Below are 15,268 nucleotides of genomic sequence, written 5' to 3'. Positions count from 1 at the left end.
GCATGAGGACGGAGGCAGAGAAGGGAGGGACATGGGCATGAATTCAGCGACTCCTGGACTTCTTCCAGAAGATGGAAGGAGCAGGAAGACCCTTCTTGGAGCCTCTGGAGGGAGCACAGCCATGTCCTACCTGGATCTCAGAGGTCCTACCCCACCTGGATCTCAGGGGTCCTGCCCTGCCGGGATCTCAGAGTTCTGGTCTCCAGAGCTAGAGGAGGATGAATTCCTGTGGTTTAAGACACCTCGTCTCTGGTCATTTGTTGCAGCTGCCCCAGGACACTCCTACGGATACTTCCTGGATCTCTTGGCTTCTAAGTTTGCAGCGACACCCATTTCTTTGTTCTCTTTACGCAGGCATCACTTCTGGATGAAGAAAGACTGGGCACCTGTTTGGAAATGGGAGTGTGGGTGCCATTTTGGTTTATGGTGGACCCTAAATCCAATGATACGGTCTTTACAAGCAACAGAAGGAGAGATTCAGAGAGGAGAAGCCACGTGAGGACAGAGGCAGAGACAACGAGGGACGTGGCCATCAGCCCAGGGATTCCTGGAGCCCCAGAAGCTGGAAGAGGCAAGAAGGACCCTCCTTGGAGGCTGGGGACAGAGCCCGACTCTGGCCTGCCTGGATCTCAGCAGCCCTGCCTCACCTGGATCTCAGACTTCTGGTCTTCAGAGGTGGGAGAGGGTGGATTTCCGTTGTAAGCCATCATGTGTTTAGCCATTTGTCCTGCCCAGGACCGATATACAGAAGAGACACATTAACTCTGCATTGATGCTACAGAGAAGTGAAAAAGGACATTAAGGGGAAAGCTGAGGAAGAAGAGGGAGCTGAATAAGAACAATGGAAGACGCTGGGTCAACGTCAACGTGTAGCCATGCATGACAAAGGCGTGGAAAAGCTTTTTTTCTTTGTGGCATTTTAGCTATTCATGGAGACGCTCTGGAGAGAGCAGAGGCCCCATGCTGGGAAGGCCACAGCAGAATCTCTGAGCCGCTGGTTATTTGGGTTTCGTTACTCCAGCTACTTTGGCCACTGTTGGCTTCTAGCGTTACGAGCTTCTCCATCCTGAGACACTGCCCAGGCCAGGCTCGGAGGAAAGGTCTATCTGCACCCGCCGACTACGCCTTCCAGTTCATAGCTCCCGAGTCGGCTGTTTCTGGTCGGCCAGATGCTCTAACAATGGTTAGAGGGGTCGGACTGCTTTCTTGGGTGGCAGCCCTGTCTCAGGATTTCATCAGGGCTAAGGCACACATTGACAAACGGCCCATTAAACACCAGGAGAAAACGTGTCCTACATACCTAACAGCCTTTATTGGACAATCCTTAAACAAAGTGTTCTCAGGAAGCAGGCATTACGGGTCTGTATCATGGGGAAGGTATGTTAGCCGTGGTTTAACGAGCGGGAAAAAATGGTAATAAATGAGCAGTACCAGATCTTGCCCGAAGGAAGAAGCAGAGAGAACAGGGATCTGAGAATGAGCCGTTCCCCAGGCATGTGGAAAGTACCCTAAGAAATCTTCAAATCTGTCTTTTATCCAACAGAATCCTTCCAGTTCTCCAACAAGCACCGAGCGCTCATTACGTAAGTGAGCTAAAGAGATCAACGGAGCCAGCGGCGTGCCGAAGGCCGACTTGCCCGTGGGCACGTAGGAAGGTCAAGAGTTTCCTCTCCCAGCATCACGCCAACTTGGCTGCTGCTTCCATCCTCACTCCCTGATGGCTTGGACATAACTGCTTGACCCACCCACACCTTCCAGGAGAATGGATTGTCCAGAAAGAGGCGCCCTAGCGGTGGTCAAGGCGGGCAATTTGGACACAGACTCAAGACAAAAGAAGGAAGAGTTTCTGGACAGAACACAGAATGGGGACGTGCTACTGGTTCACTGTTTTTGACGTCTTCCTCGAAGACCCCCTGCTGTGGTACGTGCCTAGAAAACATAGAGCCTGTGTCGTTCACCAAAAATGACAAGCACAAAGAGCCAGGCTGTGCAAGGATGGACGGCAGAGTGTAGGGTAGGAATGAGTCCCAGGGACACCTTGTCTCAAGTATGGCGGCCACGATTCTCCATGTGGGGGTCCCTCCAGAACCTTGGGGTTCCACAATTCTCGTTCATGAGCGCTGGGAGGGCTTTCCCCTCCCTCCCAGAATGCGGCTCTGAATGTGGATGCATTTTCTTCATGCACCTCCAGCAACCGTGGCCTGGTTGTGGGTGTGTGTGTGTGCGCGTGCGCACGCGGGATACTTCCACCTGCCACCAGGGAAACACGGGCAGGAGTGGAAGCTGCTGGAGGGGACAGTGAGGAAAATTCAGAGGTGGTCCAGGGGAAGGTTGAAGGTTGAGTCTGACAGAACTGCAGAGAGAACCACGAGGGACTGGTGCATCTTGTGGTATGTGCACGGACTTGTGTCCCGCAAGAAATCCCTCCGGAAAGCCTTGACCCCTTCCAACGAGGAATGGGTTAATGTTAATGCATTCAGCGTTTTGGCTGGGATGGGGGGTTTTAAAGATTCATCATCAATTATTCTAGTCAGAGCCTCATAATGTATTAGATCTTACTTCACTACTTTCTGTTCTACACCTAATATTGTAGCGTATTATATTACAAATACACGATGAGAATATTAGGAACATTCTACTTCTACTATCCTAATAGAGCATATTCTAATATTTGAATGAACTATAGTATAATATTCTAATCATTCCAATAAGTATTTTTACATAATAATCCTAATATATTTACTCTAATACATCCCAATATTATATTCTAATTTTATTCTATTTTAATTCTATTTTAATTCCAATACTTTCCTTATATTCCATCAATATTGTTTTCCAAACAATTAGTAAACAAACTGTGTTTACTAACAATAGCTCACAGTAGTATATTCTCTATGTAGAAGATATCCTACTTGAATGTACGGTTGGAATATGGAAAAAACAGAGTTCAAGAATTTCATCTATGAAGCTCTGGCCACCGGGGGTTCATTTATCATTAAACAATGCTGACCTCTAGTGGTCAGTAATATGAAGGAAGGGAGATGGGTTGCAGGGCGTCTGAGGGGGAATCTGACGAAGACCGGCACATCCACATTCCCAACCGTTGTTATGGTCTGGATGGATGGGCTCCGTGTGTGATTCATGCTAACCTTCTGCTCAGCTTGGGACTTTACGGGCTGGGGGTGTCTGTCAAGAAATTCAGTTCTGTGTGATTTGCTGGACACATCTGGGTGAACAGAACAGATGATGGATGGATGGATAGATTGATGGATAGGAAGGACAGACAGATAAACAGATGACAGACACATAGACACACAGACAGACGGATGGATGGATGGATGGATGGATGGATAGATAGAGAGGATAGATGGATGGGCAGGCAGAAATTATGGATGGATGGATGGATGGATGATGGATGGACAGATGGATGGACAGATGATGGATGATGGATGGACAGATAGACAGGGAGTATGGATGGATGGACAGGCAGAAATGATGGATGGATGGACGGATGATGGATGGACAGATGATGGATGGATGGATGGATGGATGACAGAGAGCAGATGGACAGACGGATGGATGGATGGATGGACAGAGATGATGGATGGATGGATGGATGGTTGGATGGATGGATGGATGGATGGATGGGCAGAGATGATGGATGGATGGATGGATGGATGGATGATGGATGGATGGATGGTTGGATGGATGGATGGATGGATGGATGGGCAGAGATGATGGATGGATGGATGGATGGTTGGATGGATGGATGGATGGATGGATGGATGGGCAGAGATGATGGATGGACGGATGACAGAGAGCAGATGGACACACAGATGGATGGCTAGACAGGCAGACAGAATAGACAAGTGATGGGTGGACTGACAGATTGGTAGATGGACAAATGGAGAGACAGACAAATGGACAGATAGATGTGATACAGAGGGGTGACAAGAGATGACAGACACATAGATGATAACAGATAGATAGATGAGTAGATAGTTGATAAACAGATAATAGAGAAGTACAGGTTTTCACAAGACTCCACTCTGGCCATACCCTCAGTGCAGAAATACACCTCTTTCTATCATTCTTTCCAACTGAAAGGGAAGGTTTCCAGGCAAAAAGCTCTGGTCTTGCCCTGCAGGGAATCAGACGTGGAAGTCAGCTGGGCTTTGGGTTCAACTGGGGGTAAACTCCAAGCACGTGCTAAGTACCCCAGCAGGAAACTGGCCTGAAGAAGGAGGACAAAGGACAGGGAAGGGAGGGCGGAAGGAGGCAGAGGGGCCGTACGTCCAAGGGCTCCCAACCACTGTCTTGGCACCTCGTAGACCAGCTGGCTGTGAGCTGCATCATCAGAGAAGAGCCCTTCCTCCGTGGAACCTGGAGGAATCCCCACATCTAGGATCTCTAAGCAGGGGATGCATGCTTTACATTTCTGGTAGAGGAACATCACACCTGCCTCGTGCCTCAGCCAAGCTGGACTCCTCAATCACGGTGATACCGTGATGCCCATTCAACACCTCTGCTGTCCAGATGTGGGGAAAGCAGAACCTTGCTAGCCTCAAGTACGGGCACATGCTCTCCTTTCCGGCATGTGACTCATTCATAACGTCCTAAACCATATGCAATTTATGTATCTTTATCAACACGTACAGTCATTACCTGAGCTCTCTGCCTTGCTCCAAAAGAGCCCATGCAGAAGACTTAATATTATAGTCATGGGAGGCAGGGACATTTAGACAGGAGAAAGGTTCCAAATGCTGGGGCTTCCCGTGTGTCCCCCACTGCTGTGCTGGCACGGGGAAGCCAGCACGGGAAGACACCACGAGTATCTGCCACCAAAAGCACTAGCTGTCCAGCAGCAGGGGAGGAAAGCACTAGAGAGGACATGCTGACCCTCCTACTCACCCGGAGTGCATCTCAAAGATCAGGATGCCGAGTGCCCACCAGTCCACGGCTCTCCCATGGCCTTTGCTCTGGATGACTTCAGGGGCCAGATACTCGGGCGTTCCACAAAGGGTCCACGTCCTGAGGACAGAGAACGGCATAATGGAGACTTAGGAGTGCCGGGTGATTGCGTGTATCTCAGAAGGACTGAATGTGACAATGACATTGGTGATTACACGATGCCCTATGCCCACCCCGTGGACACACCATGCTGGACAGAGACGCCACCATTGTCTAAGAGGACTTGTTCCCTTACAAACACTCATTAACCCACACATAACCGAAGGAACGTCCTTGGTATCCCAACCTCATGTGGTGGCTGTCACTTACCGTGGTTTACTCAAACACAGAAATGCCACGGTACCTGTTTTCCCATGAAATGATATGGGGAAAAAGTCAAGAATTCACTCACTACACCGTCATGAACCTACACGTCTGCTCCATCAACGAGCTAGTGCTCGCCTCCAGAGGAAAGGCAAACCCACCGCTAATGGCCCTTTCCACCTGCTCCCAAAAACCTATGAAGTGTTTTCAACATTTCTGTGGGTTCAAGGTCATTTTCACCTCACCAGTGGCTTCTAGAAATCCTTAGGTTAAGGAACACTGGTATATTTAGGATTTAAACAGGATAGGGGGCTTTTTGAAAGGACTGTCTCTGCAGAAGGGCAGATACTTGCCAAAAATTTAGCTTCTAGCCTCACCTGGGGGACTGTGGGCTAGAAAAAAAGGGATGCTGACCCCTCCCACCACCACCAAAACTGGACCCAGCCCAGACAGTGGAGCTTCTCCTGGTCAGGTGTGTTGGGTTTTACTCTGGTCACCGCTCCCCTGTGCGGTCTCAGATCTCTCTTTTCCCCAAAAGGTAAAAATGGAGCTCCTTTCCTCTTGTCCTTACAAGAGAATTCTCCTTATACTTAAAAAGAGGCACTGTGTTTCATTATAGATAGATGTGTCACAGGTGTGTCACCTTTCTGCCGAGATCTCTAAATTTTGCGCTCTATGGAAAACACAAGACCGAGTGTCTTCATTTTCTCCCAGTTCACATGCCTCAGCATGGAGGTGAACCAGAACTCACCTGTAAAAAATACTTTTTTTTTAAAAAAAAGGTAAAATTCTGAGTATCATATAAATGAGCCCTGAGATGTAATGAATGGCATGTTGACTGTCTAATAAGACCGTGTTTCACATCTGAAATTTACCAAGAAGACAGAACTTATGTGTGTTCCCACCACTGCAAAAAAGTGGTAACCAGGTTGAGATGATCAGAAGTGATTACGACCTCGAGTGTGGTAATCCCTTTACAATCGGTATTAAATCACACTAGGTACCTTTCGAAAAACCATATTGTATAATGTCAATATGTACAATTTGCCGATCATACCTCATTAAAGATGGAGGAGGAAAAAAAGAGATGAGGACATGGACACACACAGAGGGAAGACCACTGGTGACCCAGGGATGGTGCCTACAGTCTAGGAACCACATGAGGTGACCTGAAACCAGGACAGAGGCTCAGAATAGACCCTTTTCTTGGGAGCCAATGTGGGACCACGGCTCTGCAGACACCTTCATTCCAGAACTCCCAACTTCTAGAACCGCGGGAGAGTACCGTTGACCGAAGCCCATCAGTCGGGGAGCTGTAATGGCAGCCCCGGGGAAGGAACGCATTCCCCACCACACTGTCCATGCACACACTTTACCCTCCCTCCAAAGCACCTGCGGGCTCGTCCCCGCACGCTCTATCTGGCACACTGTGTTGTCTGATGGCGGGGAAAGGCAGACATTGGAAAATACCACTTCGGAGCTCAAGATGGCCGAACTGATTTCCACGTCTGTTTCTGAACAGCTGACCCGCCCTCGCCCTGTAAGACTCTGACAGATGAGAGCCCGTCTCTAAAGTGGGCAGTGGTGGCTCGGGAAGAGGAAGGTATGGGGCTTCCGCATTTATGGAGTTCAGGTCCTCCTTGTGCCTTTGCTCCTTGGTAGACAGGAAGAAAAGAGTCCAAAATGGAAACCATGTCATGCCCATTGGAATGGGACCCATAAGGGCCAGCGAAGATGTGGGGAACAGGGATCCCCCAGGCAAGCTGGTGCAGCCATTGTGGAGGACAGTATGGCGGGCGCCTGCGAATTGAAACCCAGCATCGTCATACGATCCGTGACGCCTTCCAGTGTACACCCGAAGGAAACAAGGGCAAGAACGTTGAAGACATACTTGCACACCCATGTTCAGACCAGCGTGACTCATCACGGTGGCCCAAAGGCAGGTGCCAACCAAGCGCCCATCAGTGGATGAATGGATCAAGAAGACGGGGTCCAGTCACACCACGGAATGTGATTCAGCCTCAAAAAGCCATGCCACAGACCCCTGCTAACAACGTGGATGAACCTGGAGGACATGCTGCTGAGCGACCTCAGCCAGACTCAGAAAGACAAATATTGTACGATGTCATGTGTACGGGGTCCCCAGAGCAGGGAAATGCACAGACAGAAAGGAGATGGCGGTGCCAGGGGCTAGGGGAGGGGATAGGGAGTAAGTATTTCATGGGGACAGAGCTTCACCAGGGAAGGGTGCAAAATTGTGCAGAGGGATGGCGGGAATGTTGCAGGATACCACAAATGCATCTGATTGCACTGAACTGTGTCCTTCAAAATGGGGAAGATGGTCAACTTTACCCTAAGCACACTCTGCAACGATCTTGATTAAAAAGTGCAGAGGCAGAAGAGACCAGGCAGAGCAGGGTGTCCTCCAAGGAGGAAAGATGCCAAGACAAGTGTCTGATGAACAGAGTCAAGGGAAGGGAAGCAGAACCTCGGCAGAGGCAGGACAAAGGCTGGGTTTGGAGAGGGCGTGGGAATCTGTCACCCTAGAGAGACGGCTGTGTCCGGTTGGCACTCCCCTGCCACGGAGAATGTTGCGAGGGGTTCTCCACTTAGTGACTGAGACCTTGAGCTCGAGGGCAGACGTGCGCCCTTTTTGCCAATGTATGGGGTAGGTCCTTCATGCTGGACTCCCAGGCTGGTGGCACGCCCAAGGCTGCCTGAAGCTAGCTGGAAATCGAGCTCTGGGCTCATGTTAAGAGCAGGTTGCGGTGGCCGCAGGCCATTATATATGCATCAGGTACAGCGTCTCCCCTTGCATCTGGAAAGGTGCATTTCTTTCTGGCTCCATCCTAGCATAAGAGGCACCGGGGGAAGGCTTGTGGAACCTTCTAGCTTCTGAGCTTCCCTACATAGCCCAAGACTTGTCCAGAGGAAGGCCCTCCAGCAAACGACCCCGGTGCATCATGGGTGTACACAGAGGCATAAACATCTAGAGAGCTTCGGTCAACATGGAAAGATGAGACAAAGAGCCCTGATGTTATTCAGAGGCCGCGGGTCCAGGCTGTGAATTATCCATGTCCCCAGTCGTCTCTCCTTCTGCTCACACAGCTCTAGAGAGCAGGCAAGGTTACACCTGATGTTCTCAGTGCTCACTGTTATCAGTACCACCGTGGCAGGGGTGGGAGACCGTGTTAACGAAAGAAAGACCGGATTCTCTGCAAGGTATGTGTGTCGAACTGCTCATGTGTTCTTAACTTTTTATCGCCTGCCAGGGCATCTATACAGGGGCAAACCCTGTTCCCCCAAAAGTCCTCAATGCCACAGCCTGTGAATGTGATCTTATTTGGAAATAGGGTCTTGCAGATGTAATCAAGTTAAGATGAAGTCACATTGGACCACGATGAACTAACTCAGTAAGTGGTGTGCTTGTGAGAAGAGGGAGAGACAGAGAGATCTCTCTCTCTCTGAGATCCCTACCCCACAGTGAGCAGGCAGTCATCTAAAAACCAGCAAGAGTCCTCACCAGCAACCAAGCTGCCCAGCACCCTGAGCTTGGACTGCCAGCCTCCAGAACTGTGACAAATCAATTTCCTATAAGGTAGTCAATCCTTTCAGATTAGGACCCCACTCTCTTGACCTCGTTTAACCGTAATTACCTCCTAAAAGCCCTATCTCCAAATACAGTGGCCTTGGGAGGGTTAAAGGTTTTATTTTTTTTTTTTATTTTTTTTTTTTTGCCTTTTTTTTTTTAATTTATTTTTTATTTTCAGCATAACAGTATTCATTATTTTTCACCACACCCAGTGCTCCATGCAATTCGTGCCCTTTATAATACCCACCACCTAGTACCCCAAACTCCCACCCCCCACCCCTTCAAAATCCTCAGATTGTTTTTCAGAGTCCATAGTCTCTCATGGTTCACCTCCCCTTCCAATTTCCCCCAACTCCCTTCTCCTCTCTAACTCCCCATGTCCTCCATGCTATTTGTTATGCTCCACAAATAAGTGAAACCATATGATAATTGACTCTCTCTGCTTGACTTATTTCACTCAGCATAATAAACTCTTCCAGTCCCGTCCATGCTGCTACAAAAGTTGGGTATTTGTCCTTTCTTTTTTTTTTTTTTTTTTTTTTAATAAACATATATTTTTATCCTCAGGGGTACAGGTCTGTGAATCACCAGGTTTACACACTTCACAGCACTCACCAAAGCACATACCCTCCCCAATGTCCATAATCCCACCCCCTTCTCCCAAACCCCCTCCCCCCAGCAACCCTCAGTTTGTTTTGTGAGATTAAGAGTCACTTATGGTTTGTCTCCCTCCCAATCCCATCTTGTTTCATTTATTCTTCTCCTACCCACTTAAGCCTCCATGTTGCATCACCACTTCCTCATATCAGGGAGATCATATGATAGTTGTCTTTCTCCGCTTGACTTATTTCGCTAAGCATGATACGCTCTAGTTCCATCCATGTTGTCGCAAATGGCAAGATTTCATTTCTTTTGATGGCTGCATAGTATTCCATTGTGTATATATACCACATCTTCTTGATCCACTCATCTGTGGATGGACATCTAGGTTCTTTCCATAGTTTGGCTATTGTGGACATTGCTGCTATAAACATTCGGGTGCATGTGCCCCTTTGGATCACTACATTTGTATCTTTAGGGTAAATACCCAATAGTGCAATTGCTGGGTCATAGGGCAGTTCTATTTTCAACAATCTGAGGAACCTCCATGCTGTTTTCCAGAGTGGCTGCACCAGCTTGCATTCCCACCAACAGTGTAGGAGGGTTCCCCTTTCTCCACATCCTCGCCAGCATCTGTCATTTCCTGACTTGTTGATTTTAGCCATTCGGACTGGTGTGAGGTGATATCTCATTGTGGTTTTGATTTGTATTTCCCTGATGCCGAGTGATATGGAGCACTTTTTCATGTGTCTGTTGGCCATCTGGATGTCTTCTTTGCAGAAATGTCTGTTCATGTCCTCTGCCCATTTCTTGGTTGGATTATTTGTTCTTTGGGTGTTGAGTTTGCTAAGTTCTTTATAGATTCTGGACACTAGTCCTTTATCTGATATGTCGTTTGCAAATATCTTCTCCCATTCTGTCAGTTGTCTTTTGATTTTGTTAACTGTTTCCTTTGCTGTGCAAAAGCTTTTGATCTTGATGAAATCCCAATAGTTCATTTTTTCCCTTGCTTCCCTTGCCTTTTGCGTTGTTCCTAGGAAGATGTTGCTGCGGCAGAGGTCGAAGAGGTTGCTGCCTGTGTTCTCCTCAAGGATTTTGATGGATTCCTTTCGCACATTGAGGTCCTTCATCCATTTTGAGTCTATTTTTGTGTGTGGTGTAAGGAAATGGTCCAATTTCATTTTTCTGCATGTGGCTGTCCAATTTTCCCAACACCATTTATTGAAGAGGCTGTCTTTTTTCCATTGGACATTCTTTCCTGTTTTGTCGAAGATGAGTTGACCATAGATTTGAGGGTCTATTTCTGGGCTCTCTATTCTGTTCCATTGATCTATGTGTCTGTTTTTGTGCCAGTACCATGCTGTCTTGATGATGACAGCTTTGTAATAGAGCTTGAAGTCCGGAATTGTGATGCCACCAACGTTGGCTTTCTTTTTCAATATCCCTTTGGCTATTCGAGGTCTTTTCTGGTTCCATATAAATTTTAACATTATTTGTTCCATTACTTTGAAAAAGATGGATGGTACTTTGATAGGAATTGCATTAAATGTGTAGATTGCTTTAGGTAGCATAGACATTTTCACAATATTTATTCTTCCAATCCAGGAGCATGGAACATTTCTCCATTTCTTTGTGTCTTCCTCAATTTCTTTCATGAGTACTTTATAGTTTTCTGAGTATAGATTCTGTGTCTCTTTGGTTAAGTTTATTCCTAGGTATCTTATGGTTTTGGATGCAATTGTAAATGGGATTGACTCCTTAATATCTCTTTCTTCTGTCTTGCTGTTGGTGTAGAGAAATGCAACTGATTTCTGTGCATTGATTTTATATCCTGACACTTTACTGAATTCCTGTATAAGTTCTAGCAGTTTTGGAGTGGAGTCTTTTGGGTTTTCCACATATAGTATCATATCATCTGCGAAGAGTGATAATTTGACTTCTTCTTTGCCGATTTGGATGCCTTTAATTTCCTTTTGTTGTCTGATTGCTGAGGCTAGGACCTCTAGTACTATGTTGAATAGCAGTGGTGATAATGGACATCCCTGCCGTGTTCCTGACCTTAGTGGAAAAGCTTTCAGTTTTTCTCCATTGAGAATGATATTTGCGGTGGGTTTTTCATAGATGGCTTTGATTATATTGAGGTATGTGCCCTCTATCCCTACACTTTGAAGAGTTTTGATCAGGAAGGGATGCTGTACTTTGTCAAATGCTTTTTCAGCATCTATTGAAAGTATCATATGGTTCTTGTTCTTTCTTTTATTGATGTGTTGTATCACATTGACTGATTTGCGGATGTTGAACCAACCTTGCAGCCCTGGAATAAATCCCACTTGGTCGTGGTGAATAATCTTTTTAATGTACTGTTGAATCCTATTGGCTAGTATTTTGTTGAGTATTTTCGCATCTGTGTTCATCAAGGATATCGGTCTATAGCTCTCTTTTTTGGTGGGATCCTTGTCTGGTTTTGGGATCAAGGTGATGCTGGCCTCATAAAATGAGTTTGGAAGTTTTCCTTCCATTTCTATTTTTTGGAACAGTTTCAGGAGAATAGGAATTAGTTCTTCTTTAAATGTTTGGTAGAATTCCCCCGGGAAGCCATCTGGCCCTGGGCTTTTGTTTGTTTGGAGATTTTTAATGACTGTTTCAATCTCCTTACTGGTTATGGGTCTGTTCAGGCTTTCTATTTCTTCCTGGTTCAGTTGTGGTAGTTTATATGTTTCTAGGAATGCATCCATTTCTTCCAGATTGTCAAATTTATTGCCGTAGAGTTGCTCATAGTATGTTCTTATAATAGTTTGTATTTCTTTGGTGTTAGTTGTGATCTCTCCTCTTTCATTCATGATTTTATTTATTTGGGTCCTTTCTCTTTTCTTTTTGATAAGTCGGGCCAGGGGTTTATCAATTTTATTAATTCTTTCAAAGAACCAGCTCCTACTTTCGTTGATTTTTTCTATTGTTTTTTTGGTTTCTATTTCATTGATTTCTGCTCTGATCTTTATGATTTCTCTTCTCCTGCTGGGCTTAGGTTTTCTTTCTTGTTCTTTCTCCAGGGTTAAAGGTTTTATACATGAATTCTGGAGGGACATCATTCAGTCCATAGCAATGGTGGTGATAGTGATGGTAGTGATGATGGTGTAGGTGGTGATGATGGTGGTGATGGGGGTGAAGGGGATGATGTTGATGGTCATGATGATGATGGTGAAGGAGGTGGTGATTTTAATGGTGGTGATGATAGTGATGATGATGGTGGTGGTGGCGATGATGATGGTTTAGGCGGTGATGGCAGTGGTGATGGTGGTGGTGGAGATAATCATGGTATAGGCAGTGATGGCAGTGGTGATGGGGATGATGGTGGTGGTAAAGGTGGTGACGATGGTGATACTAATCATGGGGACGATACAGTTAGAAGCACCTATGTCTACTCAATGCTTAGTATGTGCCAGGAGCTGCTGGAAGGATTTCTTTCCAATTAGCAGATCCACCCATTCTTAGCAACAATCCTACAAAGTGGGAACAATGCACACCTCCCAGATGAGCAAAGCAAGGCATACAGAGGTGCGAGACGCCTGGGTGGCTCAGTGGTTAAGCAGCTGCTTTTGGCTCCGGTCATAATCCCTGCATCAGTCTGCTTTTCTCTCTGCCTGTCTCTCCCCCCACGTGTACTCTCTGTGTCTCTCTCTGACAAACAAATAATATTAAAAAAAAAAAAAAAAAAAAAAAAAAAAGACATACAGAGGCAGTTATAAGCCTGACCTGAGCAGCCCAACAGTATTCATGGTCCTACTGCAGCAAGTATCCCCAAAGCTCCCCTCTTCATTCTTCATCCCTGCTCTGATGTGATGCTCCCATGAAGAGAGGCCGATGGTAACAGAAAGAAATCGGAGCTGGCAGTCACAAGGTACCATCACCCGGCAGTTGTGGGAATGTCGGCAAGTCATCTTCCCCTCAGCGCTTCTGATTTCTCATCCATACAATGAAGACGTGGGGTGGATAAACTCTAAAATAGTGTGTATGTGTGTGTGTGCATGCACGCTCGTGTGAGAGAAGCAGACAGTCTGACCAATTCTGAGCATGTCCCACCCCTGCTGTGTCTACGTAGCTTCTTAGAGGAAAATGGTAGTTTCTGACACCAGTGAGAGGGGAGGCAGGAACACGATGAGGCAGCACGAGCAGAAAGGCAGGGCTCAGGACAGTATGGGGACATGGCCCTGGTAGCTCATATATGTGAACTCACACACTACATGGCCTTTTGTGTCCAGCTTATTTCACTTGTGGTAACTGCTTTCCAGGTTCACGGATCTTGTGGCTTTGTTACTTTTCGTGCCTGCATAACCATCCGTGGGATGAATATACCTTCTGGTTGGTTTTAACCAGCTCACACAACAAACGGTCTAGTTTGCGGGTTGCAGTCCAAACTGTGTCTGGAAATGGCCAGATGGTGAATATATTGAGCAGATGATATATTTTTACTGCACAGAGACTATAACGGTATTAAGAGGTATGCACTGGGACACCTGGGTGGCTCGGTCCATTGGGCATCTGCCTTTGGCTCAGGTCATGATCCCAGGGTCCTGAGAACAAGTCCCGGATCGGGCTCCCTGCTCAGCCAGGAGTGAGCTTCTCTCTCTCCCTCTGCTGCTCCCCCTGCTTTTGTGCTTTCTCTCCCTCTCTCCCTCTAACATATAAATAAATAAAATCTTTAATAAATAAATAAATATAAAAGGCATACACTGCTGTCTACAGGAGCCAAACCATGTCAAGAGCCCAGATGTCCATCAACAGATGAATAAAGAAGATGTGGTGTGTGTGTGTGGGTGTATATGTGTCTATTTATATATGTATATGTATGTATATATTATACATATATAAATATAAACACACACCTACACACCATTGAATTATTACTCAGCCATCAGAAAGAATGAAATCTCACCATTTGCAACAACGTGGATGGAACTAGAGGGTATTGTGCTGATCGAAATAAGTCAATCAGAAAAAAGATGATTATCATATGGTTTTACTCATAGGTGGAATTTAAGAAACAAAACAGATGAACGCAGAGGAAGGAAGGAAAAATAAAGTAAGGCGAAATGAGAGAGGGAGACAAACCATGAAGAGAGTCTTAAGTCTAGGGCACAAACCGAGAGGGTTGCTGGAGGGAAGGGGGTGGGGGGGATGGGCTGTATCTGGGGGACGGGCATGAAGGAGGGCACGTGATGTGATGAGCTCTGGGTGTTAGATGCGACTGATGAATCGCTAAACTCGACATCTGAAACTAATAATACACTCTATCCTAACTAATTGAATTTAAATAAAGTAATTTTTTTAAAATGGCATGGTCTGCCAAGGGATGCTGTCTTGTTCTATTTACTCCCAAGACCCTCGTTTACTTTACAAATAAAGTGTTATTGGCACACAGCCACATTCATCTGGTTACATATTATCTCTGGCCATCTGTCTCACAGAACCCTAATCCTGCAGCATGAGGACTGCTGTAGACAAGATGTAAACAAACTGTGTGAGTGTGTGCTAATAAAACTTTATTTACAAAACACAAGTGGTGGGCCAGATCCCATGACCTGTTCTTTGCTGAGCCCTGGGGCAGAGGAATGAATGAGAGGGAGAGAAAGGGTTGGATTTCAAAGCCTGGCTCTCATCTAACACTCAATCTTTTATAGGTTTGGTTTTTGTTTTCATGAAACAAAGTCCCTCACCAGTTCCACGACTTAACTTGGGCTCAGTTCTCTGGCTGGTTTCCTAACAAAGCAATTAAAACATCGGAACCCACATCTTGGGTTGGAA

General features: G+C 46.3%; 1 protein-coding gene across 1 annotated transcript in view; it reads right to left on the bottom strand.

The window, feature by feature from the left end:
- Window positions 1-15,268, bottom strand: part of LOC309856943 (cAMP-dependent protein kinase catalytic subunit PRKX) — an 81,639-nt gene that overhangs the window by 15,737 nt on the left and 50,634 nt on the right. Inside the window, exon 4 of the mRNA XM_082718748.1 lies at window positions 4,912-5,031. Coding sequence (XP_082574874.1) covers window positions 4,912-5,031 — 120 coding nt within the window. The remainder of the gene's footprint in view (window positions 1-4,911; window positions 5,032-15,268) is intronic.

Source organism: Mustela nivalis, assembly GCF_964662115.1.
Source record: "Mustela nivalis genome assembly, chromosome: Y".
Classification (NCBI taxonomy): domain Eukaryota; kingdom Metazoa; phylum Chordata; class Mammalia; order Carnivora; family Mustelidae; genus Mustela; species Mustela nivalis.
This window is presented reverse-complemented; position numbering and strand designations above follow the sequence as displayed.